The 24,869-nt window shown below is 31.9% G+C and overlaps 1 protein-coding gene across 3 annotated transcripts; it reads left to right on the top strand.

Moving 5' to 3' along the window:
- Positions 1–5,006: 5,006 nt before the first annotated feature.
- LOC145324822 (uncharacterized) lies at positions 5,007–19,491 on the top strand. Of its 3 annotated transcripts, none has more exons than XM_080167508.1 (20): positions 5,007–5,071; positions 6,695–6,762; positions 7,499–7,550; positions 8,361–8,468; positions 9,125–9,219; positions 9,452–9,539; positions 11,329–11,381; positions 11,971–12,015; positions 12,309–12,564; positions 12,798–12,874; positions 13,158–13,285; positions 13,719–13,777; positions 14,417–14,484; positions 14,952–15,045; positions 15,377–15,457; positions 15,782–15,901; positions 16,408–16,445; positions 16,760–16,836; positions 17,421–17,490; positions 18,028–19,491. In XM_080167508.1, the coding sequence occupies exons 1-20, from the start codon at positions 5,008–5,010 to the stop codon at positions 18,055–18,057; spliced, it is 1,671 nt and encodes a 556-aa protein (XP_080023634.1). In that variant the 5' UTR covers position 5,007; the 3' UTR covers positions 18,058–19,491. The 3 variants fall into 3 exon arrangements, with proteins under 3 accessions (XP_080023634.1, XP_080023642.1, XP_080023627.1); XM_080167516.1 differs by lacking the exon at positions 5,007–5,071 and adding an exon at positions 5,495–5,678 and having other exon boundaries at positions 16,414–16,445; XM_080167501.1 differs by lacking the exon at positions 5,007–5,071 and adding an exon at positions 5,498–5,678.
- Positions 19,492–24,869: the final 5,378 nt, after the last annotated feature.

Genomic DNA, 24,869 nt, shown 5'->3' with positions numbered 1-24,869 from the left:
ATGTTTAAGGACATACTTACATTTTTAGGACTTGAATATAGAGTTGCTTCGCTTATAACATTGTATTTTGTTGTCCTAGAAATTAGAAAACCAAAAATCAGGTTATTCGAATAATTCTATCACATAAAAATTTGCCGTTAAACTGTTTTTAAACTATTTTTGAATGGGGGGTCAAAAATATACTAGGACACCTATAGAATCAGACTGCAGAGCCCAAATTTGAATTAAGTCCCCAATAAACTTTTTTTGGGGGATTTAAAAATTAATTTTTACTGTTGCTCTGGTCATTTTTACCAGATCAAAGGGTCTTTTTTTACTTCGTGTAATATTGTAACTTAGTGAACAATTTTATATAATTCACTTTATACTGATACAATAAAAAAAACATTACTCTGTTCAATGGAAATAATTTTTTTTCTAAAACAATTAATTTCATTGAAAAATCTGACATAATACAATAACAAGGATGACAACATCCATAAGTAGCGAAGCACAAAAAATCGTCGATGGGAATACGTATAGGTAGATTTAAAAAGTTTTTACTAAAATCAAGAATAGATTTATTGAATAAAATAAACATGAAACCTTGTTTTATTTTGCATGATGACGATGGTCAAAGTAAATTATATTTAAGATGCTCATAACAATGGGAAAAATTATTTTGATACTGATATCCCTTAAAAGTTTGAAAATTGCATGAAAATAAACAAAGATATGGGGAAATATGTAAAACATATAAAAATAGCCAAAAACCTGATAAAAGGCAGTCTGGCCGTCATGGTTGTTTTATTAAAACGACAAAAAAATTAATTTTTAGATCCTTAACTTAAAAAATTTGGAAAATCGGACCATATACACTGAAGATATGGAAAAAAGTGTTAAAAATATAAAAATAGCCTAAAACCTGCCAAAAGGCAGTCTGGCCGTCATGGTTATTTTGTTTAAAAGACGGGAAATTTAATTTTGATATCTATAACTGAAAAATTTTGAAAATCGGACTATAAACACTGAAGATATGGAGAAAAATGTTAAATATATAAAAAAAACAGCCTAAAACCTGCTAAAGAGGCAGTCTGGCCGTCAAGATTGATTTCTTTAAAAGACGGGAAATTAAATTTTGATATCTATAACTGAAAAAATTTTGAAAATCGGATCATAAACACTGAAGATATGGAGAAAAATGTTAAATATATAAAAAAAACAGCCTAAAACCTGCTAAAAAGGCAGTCTGGCCGTCAAGATTGTTTTCTTTAAAAGACGGGAAATTAAATTTTGATATCTATAACTGAAAAAATTTTGAAAATCGGATCATAAACACTGAAGATATGGAGAAAAATGTTAAATATATAAAAATAGCCTAAAACCTGCTAAAAAGGCAGTCTGGCCTTCATGGTTGTTCCTTTAAACGACGGGAAATTTAATTTTGATATCTGTAACTGAAAAAAATTTGAAAATCGGACCATAAACACTGAAGATATGGAGAAAAATGTGAAGAATATAAAAATAGCCTAAAACCTGCTAAAAATCGGTCCGAACGCCAATGATGTTTTATAGTCAATTGTGCTCCTTAATGATGGGAATGTTGTCAAAAAATTTCAGCATTCTATCATTTATAGGAGCTGAGTAAATCCCATTTCCCCCATAGCGTTACGGACGGACTGACTGACGGACGGACAAAGTGAATTATAGAGTAGCTTCGCTACTAATAAAAAACATAATGCTGAATTTAAACCAATTAGAAATTAGAATTTCCGAAAGAGTGTTTTCACAAAGTGACTTATTTCAAACGTAGTTAAATAATTTTATTTAATAAAAATAAAAAGAATGAAAACCCTACTCATAAAAGATACATACTTTTTAAAAATATTTTTAAAAATATGTTTGAATAATCTTATTTTATATCATATTTGTATATGTGACAAAAATAAATTTGTTGTATTGCATAAACATTTGTTGTCATCTTAATTTATTTAACCCTTTACAGCCAATTTTTATGTGTTTTAATGTATAATAAACATGAAACATTTTTATGTTAATTCATTGATATATTGTAAAGAATTAATTTTTAATTAGTATTGATAGATAAAATCAAAAGACCTAACTTTACTGTATACTAGCATACAATATTTACGAAGCAAGACACTCTAAAAGCTGAGAATTTTACCTACAAAGAGAAGAAACATCACGATTCAGTAAAAATTATTTAATCCATAGTAAAAAATAAACTTTAAAATCCTAATAAAAATTGATGTGGGCAATTGTTCTCATTTTTGGCTTTGCATTATGATTCTACAGATGTCAAAGTATATTTTTAATATACCTTTTAAAAATAGTTTAAAAACAGTTTAAGAAATTTAAAAATCAGCATGTTTAAAATGGACATACGGACATTCTGGTAACGATCATAGAATTGCTACGTTTCTTAAATCATACCTAACTACTACAGGAATTACCATGCAAAGTTTGAAATCGATAGGACAATTCTAACATGCCAAAATCAACGAGAAGAGCTGACCGTTACATATAGACTGACGGACGGCGGACCGACCCTAATTATAGAAAAGCTTGACTTTTAAATAATCATATTAACAATAACTTCCATAGATTTTTAATATTTCTCAATCACAAATCTGAATCAGTTGGATACAAACCGGTTTCAGTATCAGAAAAAATATAGAGCTAGAATGGTGTTTTTTTATTTGTTAGTTTTTATATTCATATTTGTTAGTAGCGAAGCTACTCTATAATTCACTTTGTCCGTCCGTCAGTCCGTAACGCTATGGGGGAAATGGGATTTACTCAGCTCCTATAAAAGATAGGATGCTGAAATTTTTTGACAACATTCCTATCATTAAGGAGCACATTTGACTATAAAACGTCATTGGCGGTTGGACCGTTTTTTAGCAGGTTTTAGGCTATTTTTATATTTTTCACATTTTTCTCCATATCTTCAGTATTTATGGTCCGAATTTCAAAATTTTTTTCAGCCATAGATATCAAAATTAAATTTCCTGTCGTTTAAAGAAATCAGCCATGAAGGCCAGACTGCCTTTTAGCAGGTTTTAGGCTATTTTTCTATTTTTTCTCCATATCTTCAGTGTTTATGGTCCGATTTTCAAAATTTTTTCAATTATAGATATCAAAATTGAATTTCCCGTCTTTTAAAGAAACCAACCATGACGGCCAGACTGCCTTTATAGCAGGTTTTAGACTATTTTTATATTTTTCACATTTTTCTCCATGTCTTCAGTGTTTATAGTCCGATTTTCAAAATGTTTTCAGTTATTGATATCAAAATGAAATTTCCCGTCTTTTAAAGAAAACAACCATTACGACCAGACTGCCTTTTAGCAGGTTTTAGGCTATTTTTACATCTTTCACGTCTTTCTCCATATTTTCAGTGTATATGGTCCGATTTTCCTAATTTTTTAAGTTAAGGATATAAAAATTAAATTTTCTTTCGTTTTAAGAAACCAACCATGGCGGCCAGGGTTTTGGCTATTTTCATATGTTTTACATATTTCCCCATATCTTTGTTTTTTTTCTTATCCAATTTTCAAACTTTTTTGGAATATCAGTATCAAAATAATTTTTCTCATTATTATGAGCATCTTTTATGTAATTTACTTTGACCATCGTCATAAAACAAAATAAAACAAGGTTTTGTGATTATTTTAACCAATAAATCTATTCTTGATTTTAATAAATACCCTTTTCCCATCTACAATTTTTTGTGCTTCGCTACTTATGGATGTTGTCATCCTTGTTGTTTACTTAATATTACATTACAGAACTCGGCTTTTAAAATTGTAAAAGTTTGATTTCCCTGAGGCTTACTGGTGGCTGAGCCTCACTGATTGTAGTGAGGCAAACTGATTTTAGTGAGGCAAATTTTAAAAAGTATTCACCTCTGCTTAATAACCATTGTTGGCCCCTAGATATTGAGAATAGATCCTGTTATTTTGTATTTTCACATCCGTGGACAACTGTATCATTATAAATTTGTATTAGCTGTTTTAGGTGAGGGGGGGGGGGGCACCCCCTTTCATCTATCAGGAGGGTGGATACACCCCTCTTATAGTTTAATCCTTTTTAAAAGCAAAGCTTTTCTATAATTAGGGAACTCTATAATCGTTACCAGAAAGTCCGTCCGTCCATTTTAAACTTGTTGCTTTTGCAACTTTTTTAACATCAAATTTTTATGTGATAAAATTATCCGATTGGTCTGATTTTTGGAATACTAGTTTCTAGGACAACAAAGTACATTGTTATAAGCGAAGCATCTCTATAATCAAGTCCTAAAAATGTAAGTATGTCCTAAAACAATATCCTGTATTTAAGCAGTTTTTCAGCAGATTTACTTACAATTTTGTTTCGTTCGACTTTTATACATTTACATTCTGATTATTCAGTTCTGACACCATACAAGTGTTAATGTTCATTTGTCCTAACGTTTCAGAGCTTCGCTTTTAGGGATGTTGTCATCCTTGTTTTGATAAAATATGAATAGAAAAAAAGAGAAATGAAATAAAAATTGGGTGTCAAGACAACCATATGTATACTGTATATGAATAATAAAAACAACAAAAAACGCACACATACAAATTTACATTTTTACAGCAGGGATATAGTGAAAAACAAACAAAAATTTTTGCCAACTTATCTATCAAGCTTTGGGGAATATTACATTTAGAGAAAAACTATTTGCTTCTAACTTTTCCTATAGCTAAAAAATCATTTGTTTAGGTCCTATGACAAACGCAGGAGTCACAAACGTCGGAGTGGACAAACGCAGGAGTGGACACTTAACCTAACCTAACCTATTTTAAACCATATTTTAGGTTTTTTAAATGCCTAACTCCTGCGGGGGACTTTGTAAATTCATATCTTAACCTAACCTAACCTATATAGAAATACTAACTTAAAATAATATTTTAACACTACTGCGTTTGTCCACTCCGACGTTTGTGACTCCTGCGTTTGTCCTGGAACTATTTTTTAGGCAAAATGTTCCAAGTCATCATAGAGTTGATGTGCTTGTACCTTATTGTTGCTGTAACATTTTTGCCAGGTTTGTAATAGATAAGGCTATTTTAGCATCTTAAGATCAACGATCTCTCAGTTACAGACGTACAAACACATACTAAGTTAAGAAAGCTTCGCTGAAAAAATATTTAAATCATGGAAAGATAACGAAGTAGCGGGTTTCGTCGTATTTTCACACAGTAGCGTTTCTCCTATTTCAAAACCCCTGCCGGGCAATCATTAACATTAACCTAACCTAAAATAACCTATCAAATGGTACTTTGAAAATACGACAAAACCCGCTACTTCGTTTTCTTTCCATGATCCAAAAAATATTACAACAAATTAACATATCCCCTTACCCCTGAATTATTGAGAGTGATAATCTGCTACTGGTTTCCATGGTTTAACAAATCTCTTAAACACAACAGAGAACTTAACCTCTCTCTCCATCTCTTTATAATCCAAATATTAATCAGATGTTAATATTTTGTCTTTCTATGTAGAATCATAAAAATGTTATAAATTATATAGTTTATAATAATAATAACTTATTAATTGTGTTTAAAGCACACAAAACTGTGTAATCATGGGAGAAAAGAGATTTATGACAGTTATCGCAACAATTTTGTTATGCCTAGCTTCTGTACAAGGTATTGTTGAAGACGAAGAAAGTCCCTCAAAAAATCAGCATGTTACGTCATAAAAACGAGGGATTATCCATCTCATTTTTAGGGGTTTTCTTTCCCACTCCTCCTCTCCTCATCCCTCATTTTTTATGACGTCATTGAGGGACTTTCTTCGCCTTCGTATTTTTATCTAATTATCAAAACTGATATTTTCACCAAGAAGACAAAATAATTTTTCTTGAGGTGCAATGCCTTGGCATTGGCAAATAAGCTTAGACTAATTATTTCAAGTTAAAATTTAAATCAGCAAGCTATAATAATTATAAATAAAAATTGATTGGGACTCCTGTGTATGTTCACGCCGTTTTAAAAACCCGAAGTTTGGGACTCCTATGTTATCCTGGAACCCAGTAATGAAATCTTTGGAATTATTATGACATATCTAGTAAATATAACGTTAACAGATAATTGCCAGGGTGCATAGGCATTGATGGGAGGAAAAAGGGAAAAAGTAAGCGTCATTTTTTAGTAGCGAAGCTACTCTATAATTTGAAATGTCTGTATGTATGTATGTCTGAAACGTTTTTGGGGAAATGCGATTTTCTTGGCTCCTATAAAAGATAGAAGGCTGAAATTTTTTTTCAACATTTATATCAATATGAAGCATAATTAAGTATGAAACATTTATATTGGCTGGACTGCTTTTAAGCAGCTTTTTAGCCGCTTTTATTTTTCACAACAGATTTTCTCAGCTGAAACTTTTTGCCTATATTCCATTCATATACCATAATTAGGTATAAAACATATATATTGCAGTATGACTGCTTTTAAGCTGCTTTTTTTCTTGAACTTTTTTTTCTAAGATTTCTTGATTTTAAGTCTTTGCATATTCTCTCTCTTTCTTTTCTTTGTTATGATTACAGATAATCTGCTCTTTAACTTACTTTGATCGTTTGTCTATTTCATAATAGATTTTATGCTTCGCTACTTATGGATGTTGTCATCCTTGTTATTATACCATCAATATTTGAATTGTTCAGGTACAAGCCTTCGTCTGTTTGGAGAGCTTCTCAATTTTCCTCTGAAAGAAAATCCTTATTTTATCAAGGTAGGCAATCGTTTGTACATATGTACATTACAGAAAACTAAAAAATAAAGTTCAAAATTCATTTATGAAAAAAATAGCCCACGATAACTTTCGATTCATATACATTATCCTTTCCCTTCCTGTCGTTTACACCATCATCCTATTATATAAAGTAGTAAGCGTTTTTTTTGTCTGTCCTGAAGGATCTCGCTAACCGCTGAACCGATATTGTTCTCCTTTACAGTGAAGCTTCTTATAGGTCCTGGGAAGGTTTTTAACTGTTTTTGGGGAGTGTGTCTTCATCCCCCTCCCCCAAAAGAATATTTTTTTACTCTTTTGAAACTCAAATTTAAAATAGGATGTGGTCGACTTTTCCCCCTCCTACCTTAAGTGCCCCTAGAGGCTTCTAGGGGGCGTAGCTGCTAGTAAATTAATAATATTCCAGTATTGCTTCTATATCGATTAATATCCGGTGGTTAAGAACCGGTTCTAAGCCACACTGAAAAATCATTTATCGTATAGTATTATATCCAGCCCATGCCTTTGGCATCTCGTGGCTAACAAAACAGGTTTTAATCTTATAATTGTACATTTTTATTTCCGCGGAAAGCTGTTTATAATACGATGCGATATATAACTGAAGAGGTTTTTCAGTTTAACAATAATTGAAGAGAAAATGTTTTTAAAAATCAATACATATTTAATTATAATTTTATTGATCCTTTATCTAAAAAAAATTGTAAATAATTGTTTTTAGACAGTATCTGGAATGTTCGTTGAGGATGTTAAAATTGATGAATCTTTGATAAGTATGGTTTTATTATTATTTTATTATTTTGTAATAGTCCCTTTCGTGGTGATTCGTCGTATTTTTAAATGGCTTTTGATAGGTTATTTTTGTTTAGGTTAGGTTATATTGGGTTCGGTGATTGCCCAACAGGGTTAGGCAATTGGCCCCGCAGGGTTAAAGCCCCTAGCAGGAGCTAGAAATAGGAGAAAAGTTACTGTAAAAAAGAGAAGAAACGCCCCTTAAGGAGCGTTGCCACGAAAGGGACTACACCCCAAAATTGTAAAATGAAAAAAGTTATTAATCTACAAAGATAGGCTTAACTATTAAATAATTATAGGTATACCTATTTGGAAATAGGTATATCTACAAAGTTATACGTCCCTTTAGAGGTTAATACATTTTTTACAGTATGGCTTCGAAACCGATTGATATCCGCTGGATTAGAATCGGTTCTCAACCAAAATGAAAAATCATGTATAGAACCGTATTACAGACAATGTTTCACGGATATATAGAGCAAAATTATAAAACTAATACCAGTTGGCACATCAGGGCTAACCAAACGGGTTTTAATCTTATGATTTTTCATTTATACATCCGCGGAAAGCTGTCTATGATACGATGCGATAAATAATCTTGATAGGGGGACAAAGTGGCTCCAAAACAGCCATGTGACGTCATTAAAACGAGGGCTAATCAGTACCTCTTTCTGGGGTTTTCTTTACCACTTCTCCTTTCATCTCCCTCATTTTATGACGACACATGGCTGATTTTTAAGACACTTTGTCCCGCTACTAATCTTGACCTAAAATATTTTCAAAAAATTTAGGTGGTGATGGTAAAACGTGCAAAACCATGGGTAATCTGGAGTGTGGAGATACCCCCATCTTCTGCACAGGACTGGGGGTGATTGATTGTCTGCCAAAGTGCCCTGGAAGTAAGTGTTTATTTATAAAAGCGAAGCTTTTCTATAAATAGGGTCGATCTGTACGTAAGTCCGTCCGTAAAGGTTAGCTCTTTTCGTTAATGTTAGAATTATCCGATTCATCTGATTTTATGAATACTGTTTCCTATTTCAACAAGGTACAATGTTATAAGCAAAGCATCTCTATAATCAAGTCCTTAGAATGTAAGTATGACCTTAAACAGTATCGATTAAGCAGTTTTGCAACAAATTTACTTACAATTTTTTTTGCACTTTTGCATTAATATTCTGCTTATTCAGTTCTAACACCCTACAAGTGTTAATGTTCGCTTGTTCTTTATTTTTTACAAGAATTTTTATTTGCTCTTAAGCATTGTTGTCCTTGTTTCATACACAAACAGAATAATAGCAAAACTATATTAAAATTTATTTAGCAGCTGTCTATGGTGCCCTAGGAAAAAGGGGATAGATGTCACAGCTTTTGGCCTACCTATTCTATTGACGTCAGGAAATACCCTATACCCCATCTCTTTTCTAGGGGCTTTCTTTCCCCCTTCCCTTTCTCTTTTCCTCTACTATGACGTCAATAGAATAGGTAGGCCAAAAGCTGTGACATCTATCCCCATTTTCCTAGGGCACCAAACACAGCTACATTGTTTTTTTTCAAGGTGCTGATGATTTTAAACAGTTTATGGATGTGATGCAAGATCCTGACTTTGGTATCAAATATCCGGAGATACACAGATTAAGAGAAGCTGCAAAGGTTTAAAAATTATATTGATACAAGGATAGGACTATTTTGGTTAAAATCCCAATAAAAAAGGCCTATATAAAGTCTTTACAGTGTCAGGAGACTTTTTTTTATACTTTTTCAAGGAAAGACATAAGTGCTATTCCTGGAAACTGACAAGATGTGGTTGAAAAAATAGAAATTTAAAAAGTAAATTCAGAGAAAATATTTTTTTGTTTTGAATATTCCTTTTCTTTTGTTTTAGAGTGAAGAAGCAGAAGAGAAATTCAAACAGTTTTTGGGTTTAATTTTGGATAATTGTAACGACTATCCTGCTAATACTCTTGCTATAGGTAAGGATAATTGTAATGACTATCCTGCTGATACTCTTGCTATAGGTAAGGATAATTGTAATGACTATCCTGCTGATACTCTTGCTATAGGTAAGGATACTTGTAATGACTATCCTGCTGATACTCTTGCTATAGGTAAGGATAATTGTAATGACTATCCTGCTGATACTCTTGCTATAGGTAAGGATAATTGTAATAACTATCCTGCTGATACTTTTACTATAGGTAAGGATAATTGTTATGACTATCCTGCTGATACTCTTGCTATAGGTAAGGATAATTGTAACGACTATCCTGCTGATACTCTTGCTATAGGTAAGGATAATTGTAATGACTATCCTGCTGATACTCTTGCTATAAGTAAGATACAATTGTAATGACTATCCTGCAGATACTCTTGCTATAGGTAAGATACAATTGTAATGACTATCCTGCTGATACTCTTGCTATAAGTAAGATACAATTGTAATGACTATCCTGCTGATACTCTTGCTATAAGTAAGATACAATTGTAACGACTATCCTGCTGATACTCTTGCTATAAGTAAGATACAATTGTAATGACTATCCTGCTGATACTCTTGCTATAGGTAAGGATAATTGTAATAACTATCCTGCTGATACTTTTACTATAGGTAAGGATAATTGTTATGACTATCCTGCTGATACTCTTGCTATAGGTAAGGATAATTGTAACGACTATCCTGCTGATACTCTTGCTATAGGTAAGGATAATTGTAATGACTATCCTGCTGATACTCTTGCTATAAGTAAGATACAATTGTAATGACTATCCTGCAGATACTCTTGCTATAGGTAAGATACAATTGTAATGACTATCCTGCTGATACTCTTGCTATAAGTAAGATACAATTGTAATGACTATCCTGCTGATACTCTTGCTATAAGTAAGATACAATTGTAACGACTATCCTGCTGATACTCTTGCTATAGATAAGTACCATTTTTGCGTATTCATTCGAAACCGATTAATATCCGGTTATTAGAACCGGTTTTCATCATTACAAAAAATTATGTCTAGCATCGTATTATCTAACTTTCTACGATTGCAACCAGTTTTTAGCCCGTGCATTCGGCATCTCGGGGCTAAAAAACTGGCTTTAATCTTATAATTGTACATTTATATCCGCGGAAAGCTTTTTACAATACGTCGTGAGAAATAACTATTCTTCAATTGCAAATGATGCGCTTTTACACAAAGTACCCAGTTGAGCATAGATAACCCCCTCTTATTTAATTCAAAAAAAGGTGGGGTTACTTTTTCATTATTTTGTTTATGTTTATGTTAGGTTCGGTTATATTTTCAATTTAATGATAAGAACTTGGAGTCATCAGTGCTCAACTGGCACTTCGTGTGATAGCACCCCAAATGATTACAGCTCGAGGTAGTGGGCAAAAGTGATAATCCCTCTCTTTTTTTTAGGGGTTTTTATTCCTTCTTCTCCTCTAATCTCCCGTATTTTTATGACGTCACATGGCTGATTTTTTAGCCTCTTTGTCCCACTACAGCTCTGAAAATGTTTCTTTTGAACAAAATGGTTGGTTTCTGTAGAAAAAGCTTAAAAAACTGAAAAAACTGAAGATTTTAAGAGAGTATTATTTTTCCTAAATCTAAAAACAATAAACAATCTAAATAAACTTTGTAAGGAAAATCATGCTTAACAAGCCTAATTCAATCATACTGAACTATATCTTTTTTCGAATTAAGAAAATACACAAAATCTTTTTTTTTTAATTAACATCTAATTCTATTTTCTTTATTTTGTAGTAAGGCTTGGACTAGGTGGAGTTGGTGGTCCTGGTGATGATTCAAATATCACGGTAAAATTTTAATCATAATCTCTTTTTTAAATATTGTATTTAGCTAGCAGTAGTTAACAAGGACCATCATGTTTATTAGTAGCAGATAATAATCAAATCATGTATTTTTAATTTTTTTGTGTTTCTTAACAAATATAGAACGAATCTTCAATGTTTGAAAAAAACATTAAAAAAGCATAATGCAGGTTTATTAAGGCATTGTTGGGGAATAGTCCTTTTCGTGGCAACGCACCTTAAGGGCGATTCGTCGTATTTTGAAAATGGCTTTTAATAGGTTATTTTAGGTTAGGTTAGATTATTTTGGGTTAGGTGATTGCCCCAGGGGGTTAGGCAGTTTGCCCCGCAGGGTTAGAGCCCCAGGCAAGGACTAGAAATAGAAGAAAAGCTACTATGAAAAAAAACGAAGAAACGCACCTTAAGGAGCGTTGCTACGAAAGGGACTATACCCCATTGTTGAAATAATAAGAAGTATAATATTGTACAGTTGCAAAAAATATGAAAAGAGTGTAAAGAACGGACGTCCATATATGCCCATATTTTAGAGCATCCGCGCTACTGGATTAAAAAAGTATACATAATTTGTTTTTAGAAAGTTGACGATGATTCAGTTTCTGGCTTTGGAAGTTATTCTTACGTAAGTTCTTATCTTAATTCTTAGTGTATTATATAAATATTTTTTGTAAGTTCCTATTTGAATAAACTCCTTGCATTATAAAAAAAAACCTATGCAATTTTTTTAGCGCCCTACGCCTTTTTGAGTAAAAATTTCTTAAAGTTGCTAATCTAAATCTTACATGTATCAAACGCTTTGTTTGAGTCAAAGTAGCATCTTTTGTTTAGTCTCTTTTACTGACTAAAAATTTTATATTATAAATCAGTCAATCAAATTTATCCACAATATAATACTTATCTCTATAATTAAATCAGGTTTATGATGAGGATGAAGATGATGATACTGAAAATGAAATTGTTACTGCAGATAACAATGACGAAGAAAAAATCCAGGAAAACTCAGATGATAAATCTACAAATGATAAAAAAGAAAGTGAACCTCTGGTTTTAGGACCTTCAAGTAATGACTCATCAACAAACTCTGTTTCAACAACAAGTATTGGAAGTGTAGACACTACAATTGAAAGTAGTTCCAAGAATGAATCAGTAACCGTAGCAACATCAAGCACAGGTAAGCTAAATTCTTAAGCTCATTCTCATTTTTATATTAAATTTATTGGATGTCTTTTACTTTAAGTCTGTCAGTTTCTAACGAAGGATCTTGCTAACCACTGAACCAATGTAGATTCTCATAGGTCCTGGGAAGGTATATATAACTACATAAAAAAAATCAGCAATACATATTTAGATTTTTCTCTCATACTTTTTTTTGGTTCTTTTCATATTCATAATCTTTGTATTAAGAGCCAACTACAGTGTCAACAAGTGAATCAACTGCTGAAAATCAAGACATCTCTGAAACTCCTAGAATTGGCAAAAAGGTATTTCAAAAACTGCATTCATAGGACAAACTTTTCTACTTTTTGTAGCACTTCAGATTATCCTATTGACCAATTGAATTCCATAATTTTGGTAAAATAAAAAAGAAAACAATCAAAAAGCTTTTTATATACCTATAAAAATGACGTCATCCTGGCCTGTCGTTGGTAATATAGTCTTTGTATTGGTCTATCATTGGTCATTTGTATTGTATGACGTCATTTTTTTATAGGCAATATAAAAGGGTTCAAAAAGCTTTGAAATTAACACAATTTACACCAAAAGGTTGAACAGGGCAGCTCTGTCTGGAATGTGAGTGATGATGAGAACCTAATCATGGAAGAAGCTGAAGAAATACCTCTTGACAAGATTAAAGCTAACACTGAAGCTAAACCTGTTACAAATATTGAAAGGTAAATATTTTGGAAGTAAAAATAATGCTATAAGACAAAATCTTGTGATATATCCAGTAAATGTAATGTTTAATTAACATGATATTTGTGTGTGTTTGTGTAGCTAACCTTTGAACCGATATGATTCTCCTTTACAGTGAAGCTTCACATCGATCCAGGAAATGTTTATAACTATATTGGGAGAGAGTACAACAAACCTCTGAAGAGAAATTGGACCATAGAAAAAAGACCCAACAAAAAGCCGCATTTATTGAAATAATCTAAGATTTTCTTATATATTGTTTTTCTTCCAATTTTGTTTGTTAATGGTTTAGTAAGAGAGTCTTTTCTGTGTCAACTTAGAGGAGAGTGGGAGAAAATAAACAGAAAACATGATCATATTTCGATGATTTATTAATTAAGACTGATTCTTTTACATCTAATGACTTTCAAGGATTCCGAGAGTTGCAACATCTTCCAATCTTACAGATAACAGCGGAGATCAAATATTAGGTAACTTGTTTTCTAGTGTAGCTTCGAAACCGATTTATATCCACTGATATAAAACCGGTTCTCAACCACTCTGAACGATAATGCATATCATCGTATTATAGTCTATTTTCCACGAATATAAAAAAATCTTCATTAGCCCGGTACTTCGAACCCCAGGGGGTAACAAAACTAGTTAAAACTTTTCATTTTGATATCCGCGGAAAGCTGTCTATAATACGATGCTATAAATAACTATTTCATTTCATTTCATCTAATTCATATATTCAATTATAGTGCAATGCATCTCAAAAACTTACTCAAAAACTCTTTTCTAAATAACTAAATTATTTTTTTTAAAGATTTCCTTTTACTTTTTAAAAATACTTTATTTTGAAAGAGACATTTTACACAGATATCAATATGTTTGGTTTTCAAAGTTTAAGGTTTTTTTTCTTTGCAAAATACGATTTTTAGGGCTCTCCCCAAAGTTTTCTAAAAGCTAAAAGATTGGTTTATTATGTGTCCAAACGTTTTAACCACTAATTTTAATATAAAGAAGGGGTAATGTTGTTTATCATCATTGATGATGTACATCAATTTATCGGCCATTGTCCACTCCTTTAAGATCCCTGAAATGTATTCTGTATTTGTATTTTGTAGATGAGGTAAAGGCAACTGACAAAAAAAGGAGAAAAAGAGCTGTCAGAGCTGTGGGACAAAAGGAACAGGTACAATTTAAATGTCGTCTTACTATAGCTGTTCCAAAAATATATACCCAAGCTAAAATCTAAAAAAGTAGGATATGTAAGAAATACTAGTCTAGTCAAGGATGTAGATAAATATACATATTTGGGATATAAATTAAATTGGTACTCCGAATTGGGGGGGGGGGGGGGATAAATTACAATTTAAATATATACAAAAACTGAGGGTATAGTCCCTTTCGTGGCAACGCCTCTTAAGAAGCGTTTCTTCGTCTTTTCACAATGGCCTTTCTCCTATTTCTGTTTCCTGCCGAGGGCTCTAACCCTGCGAGGCCAATCATCTAACCTAATATAACCTCACCTAAACTAGTATAACCCAACCTATCTAGAGCCATTGTGAAAATAAGACGAAACGCCCCTTAAGAGGCGTTGTCACGAAAGGGACTATACTCAAAGCTGCCAGTAAATTGCTTAATCTAACATTGTTACAGGTGTCCTATCTGCGGCAGGATGACAAACTGAGAGAGAAAACAGTGAATCTAATGAAACTTATGAAGAATACTGTCTCTATTCTAAATCATATTGGTAAGCTTGCAATTTAAACTTTTATTCATAAATGATAGTAAAGTGACTCAGTCAGATTTTTTGTAAAAAAAAGATGTAGATGGAGAAAAAAGAGAAGGAGATAAGAATGGACATTTATCTATTGACTGTAAAGATATTTGATGAAATACAAGTTTACAAATCACGAGAATGAATAAATGTTAGAAAGGGGAGAGAGAGATAGAGAGAGAGAGACAGACAGAGAGAGACAGAGACAGAGAGAGAGAGATAGAGAGACGGACAGACAGACAGAGACAGGCAGACAGACAGAGACAGGCAGATGAGTAAAACATGTAGAATTTTTTTGGTTTAGATGACGCCCAACATGATAATAAACCAAACAAAGAACTGGTCAAAATATTTGAAGAAATCCGCAGACTTAAAAGATCTCTAGGTAAATTTTCTTCCTTTTGGTAGCGTTTTATGCGTAGGACCCTCTGACAGTCCGTTAAACAAAGTTCATTAATAGATTGTTGAAAAAATTTAGGTTTACGTACTTGTTTCTTGACAAATTTTAAAAAAACTTGGATTACTCATGATCTAAAAAAGTTACATTTTCTCTGATTTATTTGAAATTATTCATGTAAGATTTGTGGAAATTTGTAGGTTGACTTTTTATTTTGCTTTATCAAACAATTGGCCAATTGATTTGGTCTTTCGAAAAAATAGGTAAGCCAAATTATCGAGTAAATAGTTAATTAATAATATTTATATTAAGGTGAATCCTCAACAGTGTCACCAGTGTCAGAGGATATGTACTGTGTGGTCAAGAACCTGACCTGTGGCATGCTTCCCAGCAGAATGAACTGTACAGGCATTGGGGTCGGTGTCTGTGGAAGTAAGTCAAATAATATATTTTAGTATAATCAATGTTTTTTAATGAAAGCTATCCTTATAATAAAGTAACAGGATGTCTATCTGTCTGTATGTGTGTTTGTCTGTATGTTTGACCGAAGGATCTCGCTAACCGCTGAACCGGTATTGTTCTCCTTTACAGGGTAGCTTCTCATAGATCCTGGAAGGTTTATAACTATTTTAGGGGAGGGTACCACCCTCCCAAGAGATATCACCCTAAAAAATTGCAAATTGTTTTTAAAAAATAAAATAAAAATGAGGGAGGGTGGGTCGATCCCCTCAAAAAAACTTCCCCCTCCCCAATATTTTTTTTACTTTAAAAAAAAAAATTGGGTTGGTGCATTGAACTCCCCCCTCTTCAAGTGTCCCTAGAGGCCTCTAGGGGGCTTATCCGCTAGTAAAGTATAAAGTATTATATCTAAAATTTTAAATAGAGTTAATATTTGCAATTTTTTATTTTAAATGATTAAATTGATTTGTATTATTAAGTCCAAGGTCTCTTGTTGCAGTATCTTCTTAGTCCTCAGGTAATTTATTTTCACGTGACTGACGAATTTTTCATAATAATTTGGTGGATTTTCTTATCATGGAATCTGAAACATCATAATCACGAAACCTATCAAATTCAATAAATACATTTATCTTTTGCGGCCTACTATCCAATTCTAAACCCCCCGCGGAGAAAAACCATGTATTCAATGGTGTTATAATACCTATTTACAGAAACTGTTTTCCGAGTCATTTTTTGCTCAACCTTTCAAATATTATTTAAATTTATCCATTCGCAGAAAATTGCCTAAAAAATATGTAAGACATGTTAATTAATGTATCCCTTTTTTAGATTGTGCTTGTAGTATTTTTCACAATAGTGATTATTGCCTCATTGGTGGTGTTTACTACTTACTACTTCTACAAAAGGTATACTCAATTTGTATATCATTCAACTTTTTACAAGTTTTAAAAGCGAAGCTTTTCTATAGTTAGGGTTGGTCCGTCCGTCCGTTACAGTTAGCTCTTTTCATTAACTTAATTTAATTTAACAGGCTTGAATTAACCTGTCGATTTCAAACTTTGCATGCTAGGTTAGGTACGACTTAGAAAGCGCAGCAACTCTATAATCGTCACCAGAAAGTCCGTACGTCTATTTAAAACAAGATGTTTTTTTACTTTATTAAAAACAAATTTTTGAATATTTAAATTATCCTATTCATCTAATTTTTTTAATACTGATTAATATTAACTTTATTCAGTTCTGACACTCTACAAGTGTTAATGTTCGTTTTTCCTATCGTTTCAGAGCTTCGCTTTTATGGATGCTGTCATCCTTGTTTCTATAGATATTTCATGTGGTTATGCATAAGAGGGAAAAGTATGCTTTTAGGAAATATATAAAAGGAAGTTCAATCATAGAAGATTAAAAAATAATAAAAGGTTTTTACAACAATTTTTTTTTATAATAGGAATCTTTTATTGAACCGTTACTATAGAACTAATCTTTTTAGGCATACAACAGCTCAAGTTGCTCCCATAGCCGTGGCCCCGGTCGACCCCATCTCTGAGGAACCTATCAAGGGAGGAAATAATATGCTAAAGTCAACTGTGACAGAATCCATGAATCTGACCATGTATACAAGCTCTGTCCTGCCAGGCAGTATCGCTTTAGACGCCAGTAATCCAGCCCAGGATTAAGAGGACTAAGAAAAAGCATTTTTTAATCCTCAAAAAATCTGACTTTGTTTTCTCAAATACTTTTTTTGTTGAAGGAAAGTTAAGGGTGGAAATTTTTATTAAATTAATAAAAAAGAAGTTAAATTGGATGGTACTGGTACATTAGGTATAACATTTTTCTCATTATTATAACTTTCTTAGAAATATGTATGCCAATTTGCTATTACTCAGTGCATAGATGTACTTTTACACATATTATTTATTTACACGGAAATGCAAGAAAATGAAGACATGATTTTAATTGACCAATAATCTGTGTCTGATATATTAAAATATTTTTTAGAATATTTAGAATGTTATAGCCTTAAAAATGTCTTTTGATGCATTTAAATTATGAATTTATAAAAATCTTGCATAAATAATTTCCCTTCGGTTGTGCAGAACGGGACACCACACCAGCCTGAAACATAAACATCATACTGTTGCAGGTTACAAGGACAGTTCATTATACTGTTGCTGTTTAAAAGGACAGCTCATCATACTGTTGCATATACCCAGGACACGTCACACCAACCTGAAACATAAACATCATACTAATGCACATACCCAAGACAACTCACACCAACCTGAAACATAAACATCATACTGTTGCACATACCCAGGACACCTCACACCAACCTGAAACATAAAGATCATACTGTTGAACATACCCAGGACACCTCACACCAACCTGAAACATAAACATCATACTAATGCACATACCCAGGCCACCTTACACCAACCTGAAACATAAAGATCATACTGTTGCACATACTCAGGACACCTCACACCAACCTGAAACATAAAGATCATACTGGTGCAAATACCCAGGACACCTCACACCAACCTGAAACATAAAGATCATACTGTTGCACATACCCAGGACACCTCACACCAACCTGAAACATAAACATCATACTGTTGCACATACCCAGGACACCTCACACCAACCTGAAACATAAACATCATACTGTTGCACATACCCAAGACACCTCACACCAACCTAACACATAAACATCATACTGTTGCACATACCCAAGACACCTCACACCAACCTGAAACATAAACATCATACTGTTGCACATACCGAGGACACCTCACACCAACCTGAAACATAAACATCATACTGTTGCACATACCGAGGACACCTCACACCAACCTTGAACATAAACATCATACTGTTGCAGTTTACAAGGACAGTTCAGCAGCTCCATTGTAAACGCCTTAAAGGCCCTAACATAAATTATTAGAATTATCTTTACAGCCTTTATTGCCCCAACAAGAAGCCTATTAACTTATGTAAATTACTAACTTAAATATCATTACATAGGGTGGTATAATCCAACTGATTTTTATTACAAAATTTGAATTTTATAATATATTTAATTTGTGTTTTTAGCCAATTTAAACCTTACTGTGTAACTTAACCGTCCTAATAATATAGATTTAATAAAAAAAACTGCATATAAAATATATATTTATGAGCTTAGTTTGCCTAATTTTTAACATATTAAAAAAAAGAAATCGTTGAAATAATTCATATTGTATAGCGTCATTCATTTTCAATTTTGTTTAGACTTATAAATTAATTTCCTGACACTCTAAAAGAGGTATTGTTCGTTTGTCCTTCCTTCTTATATAAGAGCTTCGCTTGTATGGATGTTGTCATCCTTGTTTTGTAATATTTTGTACAATGATTAGAGAAATTTTGGAATTAGTAATAAGAATTCAAAAGAAAATGAAAGAAAAATAATCCCATTGTTTTTATGTAATGTAATTATGTTAAAATTGTATAACTAAATATTGTAATAAATTGTCTTTTATTGAATGCTAACCTATGTTGTTTGTGATATGATAATAAAACTTTATTAAGACATTCTTGATTTAAAAAAAAATGTTATAAGGGAAAAGAGCTAGGTTCGGCAGTAGCTCCTTATTCTGAAATTTTAGCACCATTATTACTACCCCATGACCATGACTCAGGGATCTCAAGGGATAAGACAAGGCCCGATAATATAATGTACATCCCCAATGATGATGTACAAAATTACCCTTTTTATGAATAGCGTGGTTGAAACGTTTGGTCACTTAACTTATTGAACCAACCAATCAACATCTAATAAAAGTCCCTAAAGTATTTAAGTCAATGACGAGAAAACGTTATTATAAACTTTGGAGACTAATGTAATAAACAGCCCGATGTCGCCTTTCTCACTGCCAACAAAAATATATGTACTCACTAATCGTTAATTGTCCTTTTTGTGAGACGTCTGCCGCTTTACCTGACAGTGTAACTTTAAAATTCAAAGTTAAGCTGTCCAATTGTTTTTCAGGATAGATTTTTATTCCAAAGATTTCCATGAATATTGAACACCTGCTATAAAACTCGTTTTATTGGCACGTCTTTTATTTTACATGCTACATATGGATGTTCTTATCTATGTAAGAAAACATATGCTTGTACTTTATATTTTAGATGACCAGAGGCAAAGCAAAGCAAAATTTAAAAAATGCTTTTTTCCTGAGCATACCTTCCCCTAAATTTTTCTGAAAGTCTTGTACTTTCGGATAATTGTACATTGAGATATTCTTGAAAGTCAAGATTGGAACAGTTTTTTTTCACATTATCTTCCCCCTATTCATTTTCTATTACTATTTGAAGCTACCCTAAAAGAGCTCTGTATAATGAGATAAGACATTATCAGGAAATATTTATCCCTGACAATCCTTAACTTGTAACCTGAAAAAATTCAGAGAATTAGATGTAAATAATATTTATCCCTGACAATCCTTGACTTTGTACCTGATAAAATTAAGAGAATTACATGTAAATAATATTTATCCCTGACAATCCTTGACTTTTTACCTGGTAAAGTTTAGAGAATTAGATATTTATCCCTGACAATCCATGAATTTGTACCTAATAAAATTCAGAGAATTGAATGTAAATAATATTTATCCCTGACAATCCTTGACTTTTTACCTGGTAAAGTTTAGAGAATTAGATATTTATCCCTGACAATCCTTGACTTGTTACCTGATAAAGTTCAGAGAATTAGATGTAAATAATATTTATCCCTGACAATCCTTGACTTTTTACCTGGTAAAGTTTAGAGAATTAGATATTTATCCCTGACAATCCTTGACTTTGTACCTAAAAAAATTCAGAGAATTAGATGTAAATAATATTTATCCCTGACAATCCTTGTCTTGTAACCTGGTAAAGTTAAGAGAATTAAATATTTATCCCTGACAATCCTTGACTTGTTACCTGATAAAGTTCAGAGAATTAGATGTAAATAATATTTATCCCTGACAATCCTTGACTTTGTACCTGATAATATTCAGAGAATTAGATGTAAATAATCTTCAGATTTAAGACATAGAATCAGCAAATAGTTTGAATGTCTCAAGTTTTTGATAGCGCAACTATCACATAATTATCCGTCCGTCAGTTACAAACTATCTGAATAATCTAGCAATGCGAGCAATTTTGTTCTTGTTTTAACCGCGCTACTTATGGACAAACATACATTGCTGACAAATGTTTTCAATCATTCAAAACTTTTTAAAAAATGTATTGCTTTATATAAAAAAAATATCTTTAGCAAAGCAGGTAAGCTTAGAATTAGTCATAGGCAGGTTGTATTCTGCGGTAGGTCGACTGCCAAAAACGACCTAACTCATACCCCGAAACATGAAGATTTGTTGAAATATACTTTCCAGGTAAAATTTGTATAATTTTTTCGGATTTATCAAAATGATCTATAATCGCAAAAAAAGTGAAAATTCCCCCGAAACTTTTAAATAATTATTTTTGGTCAAAATTAAAACATTTTAACCCATGTTTGGTATAAAATGAAAATTGTCACGGCTAGGCTACATGAAAAAATAGTAGACTTAACCTTTTATATGTACATAACAGATAAAAAACTGTGATACGTGAGAAAAGGCACGCTCAGTCAGAAAAAGAGGCCTAAATGTATATTTGTCTGAGGTTAGAAAACTTGAATTCTCCGAGGCTGTGTGTTAGCGTGGCCCCGTATAATCTCGTATATATATAATTCTATCCTCTCTCTCTTGAATACGAGGACACGGAGACCTAGACTGAGTTTTAACACCGGCTCACCGTAAGAGAAGGGTTTAAGGACAGCCTAGGAGGATTGAAAGAAGACTATTTCTAACATGTTGTAAAGGGGGCAGTGACTTTGTCAAGGATAATATAAACATGTGAAAGTACAGCAGAATATAAAACAGTACATTTACGTTGTTTTGCATGTACTATTTACATTGAGCTGTATATAAATTGGAATAAAAATAAAATTCATCAGTGTTCTGTTGCCTTTGATGACACTAAGTGTTACAGTGATGTTTTAAAGTGAGTTAGTAGTAAATTCATGAAAATCTTGGAAAAATTTTATATTTTGCAAAAATGCCATCATTATAGCATGCAAAAGTCATTTTTGCTGCAGAACCCTTAAAAGATTAGCATTGACAATATTAGATGTTTTCATTTAAGTATTTTGTTTCAGTGTTCACATTGTAAATCATCAAAAAAATGAATAGATTTAGAACTATTTTGGAGGAGAGTATTTTTTTTAGAGGAAACCTCATAGTTGAAGTCCCCTTTATAGCTCGTTTTAATGTGTTTTTTTTGGCACTAGATAAGGGAGATTTTGGTTCTACCACTTGCAGATTTTAATATTTTCCCAAATTAGTTTTAATATGTTAAGATCAAAACAAAACAAAAATTTCTAATTGAGATTAACCTATATTATTTATCAGTATTTGTAACGAATAAACAATATTAAATATTGCATATTTGAGGCTTAATCTCAGATCAATTACGTAAATATATAACTTCTCTTTCACCTACAAGATTGTTAGCTGTTCTAACTACCAAAGAATATTTATAAGGTTTAGTCAGTGACGTGCGTAGGGTTTAGTCAGGAAGGTTACTCTCTCTCTCTTTCATTCACTTTCGTTCTAATATAAGCATTTATATTTTAAATTCTGTTTCAATTATTGTAATAATTAACTGTAAACTGCATTTATGAAATTGTTTGCTTAACCTTGAAATTAAATTTCAGAGTTCAGTCACTTCCGCAAGAATTTTAAATTAAATTGTTGTGTTTTCAAAAGATATCAGATCTGCATATTTTTTTAGTACAGCATTCAAGGACGTCCAAGCTTTTTTTGAGTGAGGTAAAATGAGGGGTTTGAAAGGTTTAAAGCGGGTAATCTAATATTTTTTTCAATTTTGAGGGGGGGGGGGTAAATAAGGGTTTGTAACCATCCTCCCCCTTAGGGCGTTCATGACAGCCGCTAAACAACCTTTTTCCTACTTTGACCATTATATCTCATTGTTTTCTATTTTTATTTTGCAAAAGTGCAACAATTTGCTATTGATGTTATATTTGCGAAATCAGTTACTTGTTGACGTGATTGCACACCTACAATTCTGTAAAGGAAAATTGTTTGAATTTCAAGGGTGAAAACTTTATCTCAATATTTAAAAACATACCCTTATATTTTTCAGTCAAAATATTAAAAAATGGATGAATACCATATTTAAAAGAGATATTATATCATTTGCGTTCGACAGACTTTTATAACAATTACACTGTCCCTAGGTGGTTTTTTCTACGCAGGTTTTCTTTGCGCAGGTGTTACTCTATAATACCTTTTTAATAGGATTGAAGCAGAAATTTTCTTTATGTTGTGTTTGTCATTGTAAGTTTTAAAAAAATGTATTTATTTATGAAATTTTCTAGATTTTACTGTGTTAAAGTTTACTGTTATTCTATAAATTGTTAATTGTTGGCTTGTTAATACTGTAGGTTATAGGGCCCAAATTATTCTTATTAAATGTATTAAAGTATAGTAAATTGTAAGTATATATGGTTATACCTAAACAAGGATGACAACATCCATAAAAGCGAAGCTCTGAAACGGTAGGACAAACGGACATTAACACTTGTATAATGTCAGAACTGAATAATCAGAATGCGAATGTATAAGAGTCAAAGCAAAATTGTAAGTAAATTTGTTGAAAAACTGCTTGATACAGGATAATGATTATGGACATACTTACATTTTTAGGACTTGATTATAGAGTTGCTTCGCTTATAATATTTTACTTTGTTGTCCCAGGAATCAGTATACCAAAAATCAGACCAATCGGATAATTAGGTCACATACAAATTTGTTGTTAAAAATGTAAAAAAATCAACATGTTTAAAATGGACGTACGGACATTCCGGTAATGATTATAGAGTTACTACATTTTCTAAATCGTACCTAACTACTAAAGGAATCACCATGCAAAATTTGAAATCGATAGGACAATTCTAACATGCCTAAATTAACGAAAAAAGCTATCTGTTACGGACGGACGTACGGACGGACGGACGTACCGACCCTAATTATAAAAAAGCTTTGCTTTAAAAAAAAATTATTAGTATATAGTATAGTAAATTGTACAGTAAATATATATGGCTATACACAAATAAAATAATCCTATAAAACCCAACCCATTAATTTCCCCCAATTGTCCCCTACTCGACTTATCTACCTGTTAAGATTTAAAGTTTAAGTAAATACTAAACTGAGAGTTATCTAGTAACAAGTCAGTAGTTATCAATACAAGTGATCACAAACAAACGTTTGTTATAGTGTTATTTGTACTTCAGTGAACAAATAAATTGCAAACCACAAAAAATCTTCCAAATAGATTTGTAAAAATCCACGTAAAAATCCACGTAAAAATGTATTTAGTTATTTAAAAGTTATTGTGGTGAATTTTTATACATTTACTATTATGAAAATATTTGTTTATCTTGTGTTTAAGAGAGTGATATATTTTTTATTGATTTGTTGCCTTGCTTTCCTTGGATATTGATAATGATAATATTTCTATATTATTACTGTATTGAAGTTTTCTGTTCTCTTCATGTAAACGATTGATGGTTGTTACTTTTTTATAATACTTATATTAATAAAATGTTCTGAATATTTTGATTTTTTTTGACATCCATTGAGATTTCCATTTTAAGGCTTTACATAGGCCATTGGATGGTTTTAGACTATTTTATTTTTATAGTAGGTAATGTCTTAGGATGATTTCAGAATTCTTTTCCACTCCTTCGAATGTAAAGCCCCTGAATGCAAAGGACGAAGCCTCTAGCAATATATGATTCATCAAATAAAAAGGATCATCTATTTATTTCTGCAAAAGTAAAATT

This window comes from Acartia tonsa, chromosome 1 (genome assembly GCF_053477335.1).
Source record: "Acartia tonsa isolate MP-2025a chromosome 1, ASM5347733v1, whole genome shotgun sequence".
In the NCBI taxonomy this organism is placed as follows: Eukaryota; Metazoa; Arthropoda; class Copepoda; order Calanoida; family Acartiidae; genus Acartia; species Acartia tonsa.
This window is presented reverse-complemented; position numbering and strand designations above follow the sequence as displayed.